This window comes from Muntiacus reevesi, chromosome 2, assembly GCF_963930625.1.
Source record: "Muntiacus reevesi chromosome 2, mMunRee1.1, whole genome shotgun sequence".
In the NCBI taxonomy this organism is placed as follows: domain Eukaryota; kingdom Metazoa; phylum Chordata; class Mammalia; order Artiodactyla; family Cervidae; genus Muntiacus; species Muntiacus reevesi.
In genome coordinates, this window is record NC_089250.1 from 160,846,461 (window position 1) to 160,865,144 (window position 18,684).

Here is an 18,684-nt window from a genome sequence, read left to right on the forward strand (position 1 = left end):
CTGCAACTCCCTCACCTTCTAGGTGTTTTATCTCATTTGACACCAAAACCCCAAGGTAGGTACAATTACAATCATTTTGCAGATGAGGAAACAGACCTGGAGAGATTGACTCCCTGAAACCCTACTAAAATACCTGTACCTCTCTGCTCTAGTCCCTTGTTCCACTTTATTGTCCTTCCAGACATTCTATGTAATGTTATTGTTTATTCCCTCTACAATGTAAGTGCAAAAAGGAAGAGGTATGTCTTTTTTGTTCGTTCTGCCTCCAAAATAGTACCTAGCATATAGTAGGCACTCCAGGATTTGACTGTAGCTTGCCAGGCTCCTCAGTCCATGGAATTCTCCAGGCAAGAATACTGGAGTGGATAGTCATTCCCTTCTCTAGGAGATCTTTCCAACCCAGGGGCTGAACCCAGGTCTCCCACATAATAGGCAGATTCTTTACCATCTGAGCAACCAGGGAAGCCATTAAAATAAATAAATGCTTCCATATTTCTTTTGTCCAGTTCCTTGGATGTGGAGCCAGCATCTTATTCATCTTTGTAGCCACTGAGTTAAATGCTCAATAAATGTCTGTTGATATAATCAGAGAAGGAAAACTAGAGAGCCCCACAATATAAGTGAGCTGAAGCAAGAATTAATGGTGTTAAAAAGGCAAGTATTTTAAAATATGTTTATTTTTTATTATATTTTTTACATGGAACACTTCAAGAAAGAAAATAGTTACAATAATTCAAATGCATGAATGATTCAAATTCATACTGCAATCCCTGGATTCAATAAATATCCTTTCTAATTATACCCAATCAATATTAGAAATGTATGTAGACACTAAGTCAGCTAACAAAGTAAGTAAAATAACTATATAAACTATAAATCTCAGGAATGGGGAACATGCATGATCAGTTAAGTCACTTTGCCACTGTGTTGTTTTTTTTTAAAAAAAAAAACATGATTCACATTTCTTTCAACCATACACACATTCATTGCAAGTGTTAAATTAGATCACTAATACTAACAACTTAAAACTATGGTCTTTAAAGAAAATTCAGTTTAATACAAAGAAATTCAAGAGGAAAATTTCAGGACCCTTGATCAGAAGTTTTCAATACCTGTCATACTACTCTGGTATACACAAAGGTTCAAGTAAGGCTGAGGAAAAAGATCTGTTTCCTTTTCCTACTGAAGACATGATTCAAGAAATAGGTGAACTACACACTCTGTAGAAACTAGCCATCCATCCATACCTTGCCCTGGACTCATTCATTAGTAACTGAAAACGTTTTAAAAGCCTTGGTTAACATTACAAAAACAAAACATTTAGAGTAATACTATTTATGAATACAAGCATCATTGGGTTTGTTTTTTTTTTGCTTTCTATAAATACTAATCTTTGAAAAGCTACAAGTGAGTTCCCACTGTGGTTCTTTTCTGGTGTGGGAAGAAGCTTCAGGTGTGCACGGGATGGTCTACTGATTTACCTTCTCAAAGTATTCTCTGGAAGCAGTTGGATGGGGCTTGATCTGAAAATACAAAAATATTTCACTGGGTAAGTGACTTTATGATCTCAAAAGGGAGCTAAAGGCCCTCAATTTTTAACCTACAGTTATTTAACTTTTAAAAGCTTGGTCTGTTTCCTTTAAAACACATGGATGAAACTGACATGAACAGCCTGCCTGGGGCCTGGTCCCACCCCCACCCGCAGCAGCTTCACGCATTTGCACACCACCTCCACCCTTGCTCCAATGTGGATATTCCAGGCCAGCAGCCCTTGAGGCAGTGAGGACCTGGGACCCTCTTGGTTGGGTTCCCATTGCTTTTGGGAAAGAAACCTACTGTAGGAGACTCGGGTGTCCAGTTGGCTGGGCAGACTTCTCCATGGGTTTCCACAAACTGGAACGCCTTCACCAAGCGGAGGGTCTCTTCCACGCTTCGGCCCACTGGGAGATCATTGACGCTCAGATGCTTGATGACTCCGTTGGGGTCAATTATGAAGAGACCGCTGCATAAAGATTCACCCTCATCAGAATGTCAACATTACCAGAGCTAGACAGACTCTACTTCTACCCTGCCTTTAATTCTCCTTGATAGACCATTTATTAAACTCTATCATGTGTTTAAAAATCAGGTTTTCCTTATACAGAAAGCTTATCATCTCTTATTGATGACAGGTGCTGTAACAAAGATAGGACTGGACTAGGCCACCACGGAAAACAGGCAGTGTGTTCACATTCACAGATGTGACCTGGATGTCTCATAGTATCTGAAGGTCACTGAACTACACAGAGCAAAGACTTCTCGTTAGTGATGCAGTAAGCATTCTTTGGGCAGCTGTATCAAATCTTGGCAAGAAACCACAGGCGACTGAGAAGGAACAGAGACGTATTTTATCTGTATTCTGTAAATACTTATGAGTGAATTGAGTAGCAGGGAGAAAATCCCATGGGAAAATTTACTGGCCTTAAGTCTAGGCAGAGTAGAAATCTAAAGGAAAAACAATCCCATCACTTTTATTTTGGGCTACCCTGAGGTACAGTTTGTATAGGAAAGACAGAATGACTGCTTAGTACTCTTCCATTATTAAGTTTTCAAAATAATGAACTGGTTTCCTGGAATTCTTGGAATCTTGGATTTAAATATATTTGATGTGTTTCGATCACTTACAGTTCTTATTTTGATCCACAGATTGTCCAAGTGTCCCATCACTATCACTTAGCAGCAATGTAATGAGGTAACCCACCACCCTGGGGTCTGTGCTTATCTTCTATACAAGTGAGGGTGATACTCTGACTTACCCAGAGGTCATAAAACTCAAAGAGGTTTTTAACAGTCCATCTTTACAAGGGTGTGGTATCACGAACGTTGATCACTCAGGAAAAAGGCAAGTTAGAAAAAACTCAGAAGATAAAAAGGTGGCTCTCCCTCCCTGGGCCTGGCCTTAGGGGGTCTAGGCTCTGAGGCTAAGGGGTCCTGGTCCATGTTCCTGCAGGGAGCAGCCGAGGGGGGAGTCCACCGTGCAGATGCGGAACCAGAGAGCTGGGCTGGAGATGGGCCCACAGCACAGTCTCCAGAAAGAAGGGCGGATCTTACAAGCCAGACTGACTCCTCTCCCTTTTGTCAGTCCTAACAGAGAAACCAGTAGGGAGGTAACTACAAAGTGAGCGAGACCATACAGTCTGGGAGGAAAACACCAGGACTCTTCTCCTTCCCTTGCCGATGCTGTCAGAGCTAGGCTTCCACTTACTACAGGCAGGCAGTAATCTCCTTGGAGTCAAAAGGCCAAGTTCCCAGGTGGCTTCTGGAGCCAAAATTCCAGCGTACCCCGAGCAGGCTGGAGATCAGCTACGATGGTGGGCAGGTGACAGGTTCAAGCCAGCCCCCGACAAAACTGTGAGGCCCATCCACGTGGGATCCTCGCTTGTGTCCTGGAGGTCAAGTTCTGCCCCATCCCTCCTTCATCAGCAGCCATCATAACGCCTAAGTTCTGGTCCCTCCCAGGAAGGCTGACGGCCTGGGATGGGGCTCACAGCAGCTCCGAGGACCTGAGCCGCAAACTCTGTAGCTGCCTCACCTTACTCAGTGCTCACAGCCAACCCGGGAGGTACATTCTCATTTTAATTATGGGCAGAAAGGGACTCAAAAAGAGGCTAAATATCTTGCTCAGTCATACAGCTGTTGAGCAGCTGAGCTTAAATAAATAAATTCAAACACTGCTCTGGCTCCAGCGCTTGTACAAGATAGTAACCGTACCAGGAAACTGACTCCTACCCTCGCTGGCCCCCTCTGCCGCCACCCCCTCTCTCCAAGCAGTCTGACGGCTTCACTGCAAGGAGTGGCTCCCATGTGGCCAGGGAGAGTGAAGCAGTGTGACCATTAAGATGTGGTACTGGAGATTTCCCTGGTGGTCCAGTGGCTAAGACTCTGTGCTCCCCAATGCAGGGGGCCCTGGTTCGATCCCTGGTCAAGAACTAGACCCTGTGTGCTGCCACTAAGAGCTGGTGCAACCAAATAAAATAAATAAATATATATGTTTTAAAAGGGTACGATACCCTTCTTCAGAAACAGGCCCAGGGAGATACAGGGGGCACACATATCACAGTCATTTCTGAAAGACTGCCAATCCTCGCAGGAGGCATCCACTGATGCTTATTACAATAAAAGACAAATTAGGGGTTTGGGGTTCTAAAAATCCCCTACCCAGGTTTCTGTAAATTCCCTATGAAGTACGATAACGCTAAACACAAAAAACAATTTTAAGTTCATACGAAACGGATCTTACCGTAGCGCGAGGCCAGGCCCTTCTAACAGCACGCCGTAGTCTCGGGAAATCTGTTTGGTCAAATCTGACAAGAGTGCGATGTTCATATGGCCCAAACCGCCGTTCTGATAAAAATACAAACGGCTGGTGGTTACACTGTGGCTCCCACAGCCTCCTCAGCCAGCTGACAGGGCGGCTGACCACAGCCAGACGGCGGTAACCGAGCACCCACAGCGGGCCGAGCGCGGCTAAGCTCTTTCTACTGCCTCACTTCCCCCTCCAGCTCCCTGGAGCAGCTACTATCATCATCGCCATCCTACAGATGACAAGACTGAGGCGCACGCAGGTTGAGTAACTTGCTCCAGGTCCCAGCTAGAAAGGGGCAGAGGCAGGATTTAAACCCAGCGAATACTACAGACTTTTCTTTTTCTAATTCTTAAAGTATCCTTTTGGTTGAAGATTCATTTCTGAAGCATAAAGGTGGAATAATTAAAAAAAAAAAAAGAATACTTTGAATTATTTGATAGTCCAGCATTATAGCTAGAAATTGATTCTCCCAAGCAAGTTTTTAGGCAAGAATACTGATCATGCAGAAGAGTAAAACCAGAGAACTTAACCACTGTCCCACCTGCCTCACAGGGTACGGGGATCTATAGGGTCCAGCTGAGAGGGGAGACAAAGGAGTCCAGCTGTCTCCCCAGCCCTGCTGAGTTTGTTCTGTTACTGATTGAAAAACACAGGTGTAGTGGGGAGTAAATACATGCAGTGTTACAGGAGACATGGATAGAGCTTAACAGAATCTGCTAGTAGGTTAGGACTGACGGATAGCCCATTTCAGTCTAGTCATGCTTTAACATCTTCTAGGTTGGTCTTTCATGGGATCTGGCAGTTTTTGAGATCACAAGTGCAGAGGCGGTGTGGATATGTGTATACCTTTCTCGGCGTGTTTATCCAGGCCAGGTGGCTGAAGTGGGAATCCACTGATACTGCAACGACTTCACAGTTCACATCATGAAATTCATTGGCTTTGTCACTGAAAGCAATAATTTCTGTAGGACACACAAAAGTGCTAGAAAAAAGGGCAGGAATTCTTATCAGAGAATGTTTTTTTAAAAGACTTTTAAAATCTGAACAGCAGTTGTCTAAAGAGTAGTTCTATTTTCTTAAAGGAGAAAAAGGCAAAAGGGTTAATCATCCCCACTGAACTCCTGGTCACAATGATACTCCAGTTTAAAGAAAACACCAACCAACTTTCTATTTTAAGAATCATATAAAAAAATAGGGGTGGGGGAGGCACACTCCAAGAATAAAGACAAAATTTTATTAAATAAGTAGCTTCATGAGAAAATTCATTTTATCATCCTTACTTTTCTCATTCCCCCCAGAGCAGTGGAAACTTCCTCCCTGACAGGCTTACAGGAACCACTACTCCAGAGTGGAATGTGGGCTCGAGGCACGTGGGTTCAGGAGCGCAGCTCCCGGGCTGCAGGGCCGTAAAACAAGAGCCACAGGGCTTCTCTGGTGGTCCAGTGGGCAGGAATCTCCTTGCAGTACAAGGGACACAGGTTCGACCCCAGATCCCGGAAGATTCCACATGCTACAGAGCAACTAAGCCCGTACACCGCAACTACTGAGCCTGAGCTCTAGAACCCAGGAGCCGCAACTACTCAGCCCACGTTCTGCAACTATTGAAGCCCATGTGCCCTAGAGCTCGTGCTCCGCAACAAGAGAAGCCACACAATGAGGAGCCCCCGCTCACCACAACTAGAGAAAGCCCACGTGCAGCAACTAAATCCCCCTACAGCCAATAAATAAATACACACATCTTAAAAAATAAAAAAGCCATATTAAAACCCATTAAAAGGAATACCACTCCACCCCCTATACTTAGCACTTGTGAATTAACTACAGATGCAAGCTGTATCAACAAGACCAACAGTGACAGAGTCAGCAGCAACCCTCCCCTTGACAAGAGTAAAGACAGGCCGTGTCAGTGGGAAGGCAGCGATCTTTGCTTGCTCCCAGAATGATGTTACAGCATCACAGAAAATACACTTACAAATCCAAAGGATAGAAGAAGAGCACCAAATATTTCCCCTTAAAGTCATCAAGGCTAATTTCTTTGAACTCTCCGCTGACAACGGCTGTACCCTTAAAATAGGGGGCATGCTGGGTGACGGCGGGGGCATGGTATGAGGAACCTGAAAAATACCCCAAAAACATGCATATACAGTTCATTCGTTAAACCAACCACTTCTCTGATTTTACTCAAACCTCTCCCAGTAATTAGTCAGTAGTATAATTAAAAGGTTCAGTTCAATTGTACATCTTACAAAACTGTTTCTCTTTCCATAGGTCTAGACTGTATCCTAATTCAAAGTGCTATGGAAACTAAAGAGACAGGAGGGAATTCCCTGGCAGTCCAGTGGTTAAGACTCAGCTCCCGCTTCAGGGGACACCAGCGTGCTCCCTAGTCGGGAAACTAAGATCCCACATGCCGTAAGGTGCAGCCAAAAGGCAAATAAATAAAAGAAGACAGGAGAGAGGAGGGATGGATAAACATAGAATTAAGGACCAATGAGCCTGAAGGTGGGTTCTATGCACGGTCTGGATTTTTGCCAAGACCAGGGCGGATGGCACAAAGGAAGGAATACAGCAGGTGCGGGGAATGGGCTGTAGCAGAGTTTGCTTGACGTAGAGAACAGGTGTGCATAGAAGGAAGACGCATGGGGGACAGAGCAAGGACGGTGGAAGGCCACGCTGAGAGGGCCCTTGTATATCAGACGGATGAGTCTGTCCTTAAAAGGAGAGATATAGGAATCACTGGAGGCTTCTGTGCAGGAGATGGGTGATGCACTGGCTGTTCTTAGGAAGATTAGTCGGGCAGGGGCGAGTGAGAGGAGCAGAGAGAGCCTGATGTCAGGAGGTGACTGCAGCTATCTAAGTGAGCGGTGAGGCGGGCAAGGTACGGCAGAGGGGACAGAAAGAAAGGAAAGGATGCAAGAGCTGTGTCAGGACTACAGAGGCCAGGCTTCAGGTTGGGAAGGCAGGACAAAGGAGGCCAGGTGTCAAGATGCCTGGCTTCAGAAACAGGAGGAGCTACTGGGAGCTGGGGTTTGGGACAGGTGAAAAGGAAAGTTAAACTCGTGTCATCAAGTTAATACTAGAAACTTCTTACAGCTCCGAAAAAATTGTAAATTTTTTTAGAACACTTACCAACAATCAAAGGTTTTGCTAAAGTACACCCCTCTCCCACCACCATTACAAGTTAAATAGTCTTTTTTAAAGGTGGGACAAACCTAAAGGAAGCCTTTTCAAATGCCACTCATTATCTGCGGCTGTGCCGAGCAAATCTCATATTTTAGAATGGAGTATAAATCTCAAGAAACAGTTGTGTGTCACTCAGATCATGGAGGAGTCCAACAGACTGGCCTAACGTGGCCATGTGGAGTCAGCTCATACCCTTCACACACAGCAGGCCCAGACACCTCTGGCTGTCCCCACCCCTCCTTCATGTTCCTCGACCCAGGGGATTAAAACCTCTGGAGTCACCAAGGTAATGTGACACTTGGGCAGTGTGCCTCAGTGAGTCGCAACCCTTGGCTGCGCATGACAATCACTTGGTGAGCTTTAAAAAAAATTCGATGCTCTGGTCCCACCCCAGAGATTGACTTAATTTGTTTGGGGTGGGACTAGGAAAGTGGTACGATAGTAAAAACACCCCACGTGAGTCTAATATATGGCCATAGTTCAGAACTCCTGTTCAGAGATGATAAATGTTTCCATTATCTGGTCCAAACCAAAGCATAACAACACTTACTGGTGCTAAAGGCGAATTTTGCTTGATCAGAACCAGACCACAAGGCATTTGTCAAGCACATTCTTCGAGAAGCAGCGGGCCTAAGGGCTGCCGAGGCAGAAATGTCCCAAGGAATGGCACTCACATGTCGGGCGAGCTAAAAAGAGAAACACTTTATATCAGAAGGCATTCCCAGAATGGCGGCTGAAACCCTGCTGAAAGGGCATCAGGCCAGTCGTGGCCTCCGATGGCCTTGTCCCCATGAACAAAAATTCCAAACTGCAAAAGCATGGATTGAGTCTACATGTTCTTAAAATTTCCTTCTGCTTCCTTATCCTTTAAGACTGTAAAGGAGACTGGGAAGACAGGGAGATGTTGGTCAAAGGGTAAAATGTTGCAGTTATGGAGGATGAATAAGTCTAGAGCTCTAATGTACAAGCATGTTGACTATACTTAAGAATACTGTATTGAAGTTGAAAATGAGAGTATTATTATTCTAAGAGAGTAGACAGGTGCACTCATCATACACACAAAGGCTAACCATGTGAAGAGATGTTAATTAGTTTGACTATAGTAATTATTTCATTACTTATATCATGATGCACACTTCACATATGTAATTTTTATTTTTTTTTTAAATATAGGGAATTCCCTGGAGATCCAGTGGCTGAGTGTATATGTATATACGATATACATATGTAAATATAATCATCAGGTTGGCCAGAAAGTTCATTTGGGTTTAACCTGAACGAACTTTTTGGCCAACCCGACACATATGTATTAATTAACAGGAAACAAAAGACTGCAAGGCAGAGGGAAATTACAAGAATGTGAAGATTCCATGGTTTTAAAAGGAACCGGAGCACTCAGCCCAGGAGACCGGCCAGGCTCTGTGTATTAAGCTCTTTACCAGCAGATGTGCTGGGCATGTTCTACCATGTCAAGGTTTTCCCTTGGAAAAGACAAGGCCATTCCGGCCCACACAGAAGCAAACAAACAGAGCAAAGTTCAGCCTCTGGGCTGGGTCAGACCCCTGGACAGGGGTCAAGGGAAACGTTTGCTCAATTTCAGAGTCCAGCATGACTCGGGAAGAAAGAGCCTGGGTGGAACCCCACCACGAGAAAGGGGAGGGCGGGCAGCCAAGAGCCTCAGGCACTCAAGGACTTTAGTTACTTTAGCATTTTGGTGTCCATCCAGCATTTAAGGGGATGCTCACGGAAACCCTTGAGGTAGGCAGTCCATGCTAAGGTAAGTAAGTTATCTGAGGTTCGGAAAAGAAAACAATGGCCCAAGGTCATAGGGTCAGTTATAGAACCGGGACCAGGGGACAGGTCGCCTGCATCCAGTGCCAGGTGCTTAAGCAGGGAACAGGAGACTGGATAGCGGCCCACGACTGGGAGCGAAGAGGGATTTGGAAACTGGAATGCAAGGGGGTAGGGGAGAGGGGGGGAGGGGAGGGGAGGGGGGAGGGGAGGGGGGAGGGGGAGGGGTGTTGGGGCGAAGGGCGGCTCTGCGCAGGCGCGGGGAGCCTGCCTTAGAGGAGGCGGCCCCTGGTCCATTTCCCTCTGACATCCTCCAAGGGTGAAAGGCCCCCAGGCCAAGGGAAGCGGCATCCCACTTGGGAAGCACGTTCTCGGAGCCACCGCAGGGTCTCGGGGCCTGTGCCCCGCAAGCAACCACTCACCGAAGTCCGGAGCAACCTTCCCGCCGCGGCCGCCATCTTCGGTGCGCAGGGGACCGCGAGGCCGACAGAGACGCAAAGGAGGCGGAGCCTACGGGGGCGTGGCCAGGGGCGTGGTCTCGGCGGCAGCGGCTGCCCGCGCCGGAGCCGGGGCTTGGAAGAGCTACGAACTTCTGGCCGGTTTAGGGGCCCTCCGCCTGGTACACGTCTCGGTTGTGGGGTCCCTCGATCCCACTCAGAGGAGGATTAAGTCCTGTTAAAGCTCCTAAGTAGCTTCATGCTTGGGAAATTGATACTTTGTGTCTGTCGCCCCAGCCTAAAAAGATCCAATCCAGGGTGGGAAGATAGATATTTCCGTATTTGCTACTGACTTAAGAACTGACTCATTTGAAAAGACCCCGATGCTGGGAAAGATTGAAGGCAGGAGGAGAAGGGGACGACAGAGTTTGAGATGGTTGGATGGCATCACTGACTCGATGGACATGAGTTTGAGCAAGCTCCGGGAGTTGGTGCACAGAAAAGCTTGGCATGCTGCATGCAGTCCATGGGGTCGGAAAAAGTCAGACACGATTGAGCGACTGAACTGACTGAACTGTGAACCTGTGGATTACTGTTAGTGTAAAAGGCTCCCTTTCCTATTTTGGCCGGAGGTAGAGACTTCTGGCTTCTAGATGAAATGGAATTAATCATGAATGCAATTTCAGGGACTTCTCAGTGGCTGAGACTGCTCCCAGTGCAGGGGCGGGGGGTTCCATCTGGGGTCAGGGAACTAGAGCCTACATGACTCAACTAAGAGTTTGCATGCTGCAACTAAGATTTGGTACAGTCAGATAAATAATAAATGTTCTTTTAAAAAATCATTAATGCAGTTTTTCTGTTAGTAAGTCAAGTTGAAGAAGGAAATGGCAACCCACTCCAGTTTTCTTACCTGGAGAATCCCATCGACAGAGGAGCCTGGCAGGCTGCAGTCCATGGGGCTGCAAGAGTCAGACACATCTTAGCAACTAAACCACCACCACCAATAAGCCAAGTGGGTCAGACACATCAAGGTTTTGTTGGCCTGAAAAATCTTTGGGATGATGTGTGGGCTTCCATTTTGGTTTCTCTTGCCAAAATTGGGAGAATTAAGACACATTTAACATTTATTTTCGGTTGATTAGTAAAGCCAAGTGCTCAGTGGTAAGCACGGTACCTTGAAGCATGTTCATCAAACATGATAAAAATCAAGTAAATGTGATAAAATGTAGATCCCAAGTGGATATTTTCCAAACTGGGTTGGTGGGTATGGAACCAAACACAACCTAGGCAAAGATCAGGAAAGGGAAGGATTTATTACTTGCAACAAATAAGACTTTTTTTTTAATATTTCTTTGGCTGTGCCATGTCTTAGTTGTGGCACACAGTATCTTTCATCTTCATTGAGACATTCAAACTCTTAGCGACAGCCTATGGGATCTATCTAGTTCCCTGACCAGGGATCGAACCTGGATCCCCTGCCTTGGGAGTGCAGAGTCTTAGCCACTGGATCACTGGGGAAGTCATAAGTAAGGAGATATTTTCCAAAGCATTGTCATGTTAAATAGCAAAATTAGGGAAGTTTCAAGCTAAGGGTATGTGGGTATGCATGAAGGGGCTTGGGTGGTAGATAGAATCCAAGCTTTAGTTGATTGAAATTACGAGGGTCAGAAAAGGTCAATATCATTCATCGCTTAGGTTCCAGTTGATCTGGTGGTTGAACACTTCAGGCCAATCTTTATCATTGAAACAGACTTGGAAGTGTTTATAACTGAAGTATCCTTGCTATAGTTATTTCTATTGCCTGATAAAGTCATTTGCTTCTGCATTCTTTTCTTCCCTTTAGATCATAAATTACTAAGACCTGTTCAAGGACAGCACTGTGGCCAGCCTTAGATCACAAAAATAGCTTAGGCCAAAAATGGCTTTTCTTACATTAAGACAGTCATGTCTGGTTCTCTTTCTCCAGGGAACCCCTACCCTATCTGCTTACAGGTCCAACGTGCGTGCATGCTAAGTCACTTCAGTCGTGTCCGACTCTTTGCAACTCTGTGGACTGTAGCCCACCAGACTCCTCTGTCCATAGGATTCTCCAGGCAAGAATACCGGAGTGGGCTGCCATGCCCTCCTCCAGGGGATCTTCTGACCCAGGGATCAAACCCCCCTCTCATGTCTCCTGCATTGGCAGGTGGGCTCTTTACCACGAGTGCCACCTGGGAACCCTTACAGGCTCAACATAGATGCTCAGTTCCCAGGTCTTTTGGCTACTGGAGACTTTTCACTGCTTATCACTTCTTTTCCAAATAGAAAGCTGAAGCAATTGCCTGTGGTTCAACAGCTTGCCTCAAGTCACACAGGGATTCATTGACTGGGGGACAATGAGAATGGAGAACTCCTCATTGGACACTTTGGTCTGCTGATCTTTGTCTAAAGCTTATCTCCCTGGTCCTAGAAAGAATGAAGTACCCTAGAATCTCCGGCCCAGAGGCCCCGAAGGAATTTCACACGAGAGCCTTTCAATATCCTGTTCAGAAATTGCAACGTGAGTGTCCTTCAGCTAATCTCTGGCTAGAGCCAAAGACGTCCTCTGGGAGGATGAGCAGGGTCCTCCATTTGTTCGTTCCAAGAAAAGATAACCTTAATTGGAATTGGTATTTGAGTACTATTCTGCCAACCCTTCTCTGACTACCTCCCCCGGGGGTCGTTAGAGAAACCTCGCAGGTACCTAGAAAGCTTTTCTCATTCTCATCTCTCATTCTCCCTCTTGCTACATCACGCTGGGATTCTCGATAGTCTTTTCTGGGGCTTCTCTGATGGCTCAGCAGGTAAAGAATTCACTTGCAATGCAGGAGACGCAGGTTCAATCCCTGGGTCGGGAAGATCCCCTGGAGTAGGAAATAGCAACCCACTCCAGTATTCTTGCGTGAGAAATCCCATGGACAGAGGAGCTGGGTGGGCTACAGTCCATGGGGCCCCAAAGGGTCGGACACAACTGAGCGACTGAAAACACACACACACACACACACACACATAGTTTTGTTTAGATCTTAACCACACTGTGAACTTCATGAAGGTAAAGCTCATATATGATACTCAGTTATGTGGTCAACCATGGTTAGGCTAGTACCTGGCTCATAACAAATGCTCAGAAAAAGTTCGTCGAACTAATGAATAAGCAGTGATTGACATAGTGGCCAAGATGTTCTTTCAACATTCATTCAAGGCGGGGAAAAAAAAATCTCTTTATTCAGTTTTCTCTAGCTGTCACAAGGACATAGATTGTTCCCCTAAAGAAAAAAGACAAAGTGAACTTGTCTTCATTACCAAAAGAGTAGAAAATAACTGAAATTCTCCCTTTTGAGTTTGAAAGAAGATCTTTTGGACCTAGACGAGGGAAAGACAAATGAAAAGATATATGCTACTGTTTTATGATGATTAGGAAAATACCTCCCTGGAACCACAAGTTAATATTCTGGTAACCGGGGCTACAATTAGAGATGGCAGACATTACTCTGGGTTTTCCTGAGTTCTTCCTTTTTGCATGGCTAAAAGCATTCGTTTACCCCCTTTTTTTCCTACTGACGAGGGCCCGATTCAGCTGTCTCCTGGGTTCTAGGGAAGATGCACCCTCCATGCTGAGCCATGTCTCCTGGCAAAGGCCTCTCCGGACAACCTCATCTCTGAATTCCCACTGCCTGACCTCGTGCTGCTCCACAGCAGTGAGTAACAGATGGGGTCAACCTGTCCTCTGTTCAGAACCCCACAGATTATTTCATCTTCCTGAGTCTGAGACTTCCCGTCCTGCCCCCAGCACACCTCGGCTTCCTTCTGAGCCTTTCCTGAGTCTTTCCTCTGCTGTCTTTATTGCCTATCCCCAGCTATTCCCTGGAGGAGTAGTACAGTATCCTCCTGCCACTGCAGGATACTCAAGAAACACGGGTTCAATCCCTGGGTCAGGAAAAGAGCAAGTGGCAGCCCACTCCAGTATTCTTGCCTAGAAAATTTCATGGACAGAGGAGCCTGGTGGGCAGCAGTCCTTGGAGTTGCAAAGAGTCAGACACGACTCATGCATGCATCTATTCCCACCCCCGCCTCCTTTTTCAATAGACTATACGTGTGTGTGTGTGTGTATTTTTTTATTTTTTGAATGCACTGCAGGGCACATGGGATCCAACAGATGCCCCCTGCTTGGGAAGCATGGAGTCTTAACCACTGGACCGTTAGGGAAGTTCTCAATAGACTATATTTTTTAGAGCAGTTTCAGGTTCACAGCAAAATTGAGTGAAAACACAGAGACTTCCCGTGTACTCTCTGGGTCCTCCCCTGCACAGCCTCTCCGACCATCTGCCCAGGTGGTGTATTTGCTACAATCCATGAACCTACACTGATAACGTCACGATCACCCTGAGTTTACATTAGGGTTCACTCTGCTGTTGTACACCCTGTGGGTCTGGACAAATATGTGCCGATGTACACCCACCACTATAGCCTCACACAGAATAGTCCACTGCCCTAAAAATCCTCCTCCTAATCCTAGGCCGCCTACCCCCTCTTTAGAGCAGTGTCTCCCAGTCAGCCTGCCAGCATCTCTACTCGGACATCTCTTACTCAGCCCAAACTCAACAAACACAAGACAAAACTTTTGCTTTCTCTCCTCAAACCTATTCCTCACTACCTGCTCATTGCCACCGTGGCCAACCAGCACCCAAAGGATGGATGTCTTCCCTCTATGTCCAATGCCACCACCTCGGTCCAGGCCATCTCCATTTTGCCCCTGGAATTTTCACAGCTTCTTAGGGCCTCTTGGTGGTTAAAAAGGCTTAGGTCACTTCCGCAGTGTGAGGTTGTCTTTTTTTTGTTTGTTTTGATGTGGACCATTTTAAAAGTCTTTATTGAATTTGTTACAATATTGCTTCTGTCTTACATTTTGGTTTTCTGTCTTAAGCTTTGGTTTTTTGGTCTGGAGGCCTGGGGGATGTTAGCTTCCTGATTAGGGATCAAAACCAAACCCCAGGCATTGGAAGATGAGCTCTTACCACTGGACCCCCAGGGAAGTCCTGAGGTCTATTTTAAAAGAGAAAGAAAGCAGAACACAAAGTCCATGCAGCTCTATCACAAGTCTCTATCCCTCAGGACCCTGCTACTTCTTTGGACCCCAGAGATTCCTAACTGCTCTTACCTGCATCTCTGTGTTGAGGTCTTTCAGAACTGGGAGGGCTGGACCACCCACCCCCACGGAAAGACAAATTTAAGAGAATTAACCCCTGTTCTTGTTTGGGAAATCCCATGGACAGAGAAGCCTGGCAGGTTACCGTCCATGGGGTTGCGAGAGTCGGACACAGCTGAGCGACTAAACCACCACCACCACCGCGGCTCTTGCAGTGGCCAGGTGGAAAGAGCTGGTGTCAAAGTAGCCCAGCTCCCCTGCTCCTGGGTAGATAACCTGAGGTGTGTTTCCTGGAGTTTCCACAGGGATTAAGTTGCAGTTACCCATGGAGGTTACTTAACACATTTTTACCAGCTGCTTTCCTGTCTGATCTCCCCCTGCCTCACCTGCACTTCTGGTACCTCCCAAACAAGCTCCTTGCATTGAATCAAGGTCTGCTGCTGCTAAGTCGCTTCAGTCGTGTCCGACTCTGCGTGACCCCACAGACGGCAGCCCACCAGGCTCCTCCGTCCATGGGATTTTCCAGACAAGAGTACTGGAGTGGGTTGCCATTGCCTTCCTTGAATGAAGGTCTAGGAGAACCCAAACTTAAACACGGCTCTACAAAAATTGTAATACAAAGTGTTATCCACAGGCTGACTGCAGGGTTTAGGTGTAAATATTTAGTCATAATTCATTCCATACTGGGAGAGCTGGTCTCGGGAACCAAGTTGAAAGGTGGAGGATGGACTTCTCTGGTGGTCCAGTGGTTAAGAACCTGCCTGCCAATGCAGGGGACGCAGGTTCGATCCCTGCTCCAGGGAGATTCCACAGGCCTCAGGGCAACTAAGCCTGCAAGCTACAACTATGAGCCCACACTCTAGAACCCATGCTTTGAAACCAGAGAAGCCACTGCAGTGAGAAGCCGGAACGCTGCAGCTAGAAAAAGCCCATGAGCAGCAATGAAGACCCAGTGCAGTCAAAAGTAAATAAATAAATGAGAATATGATGTAATTCTAGAATAATACAATTTAAGAAAGAGAGAAAGATAACGGATGAATGCCATCTTTCTCAGTCTTGTCAGCCTGTTTGTAACGAGCTTTATTCAGAGATGTTGTGAAAGTCACATGGGAGGCCCATCCCATCATCCGATCTGTCTCCTTTCCTCCCTGCCTCCCATGATGGGCCCAGAAGCTTCCTAACCTGTCTCTGCTTTCACTGCCCCCTTGCGATGCATCCTCAGCAGCAAACACCAACCAGGTCATTTCATCTCCTACATAAAACTCTTCAGTGGCTTCCTGGTTTTTATTAGGGTAAAACCGCAATTCACACAGTCTGTGCCCCTGCCTCCCTCCAGACCACTCATTTTGGGCCCGACATCCACCCCATTCCTGACCCAGCCCTACTGCTTTACTCCTCCTTCCCCAACACCCAGCCCACACCTTAGCACCTGCTGTGCTCCTTGACTGCAATTCTCTCTACTCGTGTCTGGCTGCAGTCACCATCCACAGCGATTTTGGAGCCCAAGAAAATAAACTCTGCAGCCATGAAATTAAAAGACGCTTGTTCCTGGAAGGAGAACTATGACAAACCTAGAGAGCATATTGAAAAGCAGAGATCTCACTTTGCTGACAAAGGTCTGTAGAGTCAAAGCTATGGTTTTTCCGTAGTCATGTATGGATGTGAGAGTTGGATCATAAAGAAGGCTGAGCACCAAACAATTGATGCTTTCTAACTGTGGTGCTGGAGAAGACTGTTGAGAGTCCCTTGGACTGCAAGGAGATCCAACCAGTTCATCCTAAAGGAAACCAACCCTGAATGTTCACTGGAAGGACTGATGCTGAAGCTGAAGCTCTTTTGGCCACCTGATGTGAAGAACCAATTCACTGGAGAAGACCCGGATGCTGGGAAAGATTGAAGGCAGGAGGAGAAGGGGACGACAGAGGATGAGACGGTTGGATAGCATCACCAGTTCAATGGACATGTGTTTGAGCAAACTCTGGGAGATGGTAAAGGACAGGGAAGCCTGGCATGCTGCAGTCCATGGGGTCACAAAGAGTCAGACATGACTTAGTGACTGAACGACAAACAACATGTCTGGTTACCTCCTCCTCCTTTTTTTTTTTTTTTTTTTCTTTTTTTTCTCCTCTTTTTTTTTTTTTCTCCTCCTTTTTAAAAAAAAAATTTTGGCCATACTGTACTGCATGTGGGATGTTAGTTCCCCGGCCTGGAATCCAACCCATGCCCCCTGCACAGGAAGCACAGATTCTTAACTACTGGCCTTCCAGGGAAGTCCCTCCTCCTCCTTATTTAGGGCATGGCTTGGCTGTCATCTTCACCAAGAGGACTTTCCTAATGACCCAGTCTGTTATTGTCTATCTTGGCCCTTGTTTCCTTTGACTGGAAATTATAGTTACTTTGTCTGTTTACTAATTATTTGCTGAGTTTCTTCCCAAGGTAGAAGCTCCACCAGGGTGAGGTTCATGCCCACCTTGCTCACTGTTACATGCCAGCCTGTAGCACTGTGCCTGGCACATGGCAGACCCCTAGCAAATGTAGATGGACCTGGTTGAAGATCTAGCTAGAAACTCACAATGTGCAGCCATTTCTGATTACCCATTCCCCTACCCCAGCTGACATCTCCTTCCCCTAAATGCCTTTGAAAGTTATCATCAACATAATTCTCTCGGTGATCAATCCTCTGTGTTTTATCACAGATCTTTCACTGTTGCCTTGAACTGTTTCTTGAGTCATGTTTCACTTCTGAATGATTTCTGATGGCTCTCCTGGTTTGCAGTTTGCATAACTAGCTAATTCACTGTTTAAAAACCCCTCAATACTTGAGGCTATAGTTTTTAAAAACAAGTACATTCTTATATAATAATCATAATATTCAATACAATGATCAAAATCAGGAGTGTTAACATTGATCCACTATTATCAAATCCACTGTCCATATTCAAATGTTATCAACTGTCCCCAGTGATCCAATCCAAAAATTACACATCGCATTTAGTGGTCTTTTAGTCTCCTTCAGTCTTTCTTTATCTTCCTTTGCCCTTCACAGTTTTCAGGGACAGCAGCTGGCTCTTTTGTGGAATGTTCCTCCACTTGCTTGTCTGATACTTCCTCACCATTCAATTTAGGTTAAATATTTTTGACAGGAATGCCACTGGAATGTTGTTCCACAATTTACTTAACCAACCTGATATTATTGAAGATTTGTGTTGTTCCAAAATTTTCTTTATGTTGTAATTAATATGATGATGTTGACACATCTTTGTAGCCAAACCTTTGCAGACATTCTTACCTATTTCTTTAGGGTGTATTTCTGGAATTGTAACTGCTATGACTAAGGGCTGTGTGTGCTTTAGTAATTTTTGTTATGTTTTGCCAAATTGCTTTCCAGAGGGGTTGTGTCAGTTTACACTCCCTCCACAATGAGTATAAGTGGTTTCTAGGAGATTTTGCCGACACTGCATCCAGGTAGTTTAAAGCAGCCTTCTTTCAGCCCTCTGTACTTCTTCTGTTGATCTGTCTTCCACTCCAGTTGCTTACATGTGACTGGTTGTCCCAAAACACCTAGAAGCTGTTAAAAGGTAGAGCCTATGTGTCTTACCCATCCCATGGTGCCTAACTATGCTTCCTACTTAACAGTCACCCCGTAAATGTCAAAGGAATGAAGGAACAAATGGTAATGATGACACCTTGTGTGACTGTTAGGTTCTTCTCTGGCATGTTGGGCTACTAAAAATGTCACTAAAATTAGCATCGCAATGTCCAAC

The 18,684-nt window shown here is 45.9% G+C and overlaps 1 protein-coding gene across 1 annotated transcript; it reads right to left on the minus strand.

Moving 5' to 3' along the window:
• Window positions 1-659: 659 nt before the first annotated feature.
• PRDX3 (peroxiredoxin 3) lies at window positions 660-9,856 on the minus strand. Its single transcript, XM_065923429.1, has 7 exons — window positions 9,742-9,856; window positions 8,079-8,214; window positions 6,318-6,459; window positions 5,192-5,327; window positions 4,280-4,383; window positions 1,837-2,002; window positions 660-1,523 (listed from the first exon to the last, which is right to left on the minus strand). The coding sequence occupies exons 1-7, from the start codon at window positions 9,775-9,777 to the stop codon at window positions 1,470-1,472; spliced, it is 774 nt and encodes a 257-aa protein (XP_065779501.1). The 5' UTR covers window positions 9,778-9,856; the 3' UTR covers window positions 660-1,469.
• Window positions 9,857-18,684: the final 8,828 nt, after the last annotated feature.

What these genes read in the sequence shown, in the direction of transcription:
- PRDX3 (XM_065923429.1), bottom strand. Translation starts at nt 9,777, where the DNA reads ATGGCGGCCGCGGCGGGAAGGTTGCTCCGGACTTCG. An exon ending in GGATAAACACGCCGAGAAAG is followed by an intron (nt 4,384 to 5,191) that starts GTATACACATAT and finishes TATTTTTATCAG; the next exon opens with AACGGCGGTTTGGGCCATAT. An exon ending in GGACACCCGAGTCTCCTACA is followed by an intron (nt 1,524 to 1,836) that starts GTAGGTTTCTTT and finishes TTGTATTTTCAG; the next exon opens with ATCAAGCCCCATCCAACTGC.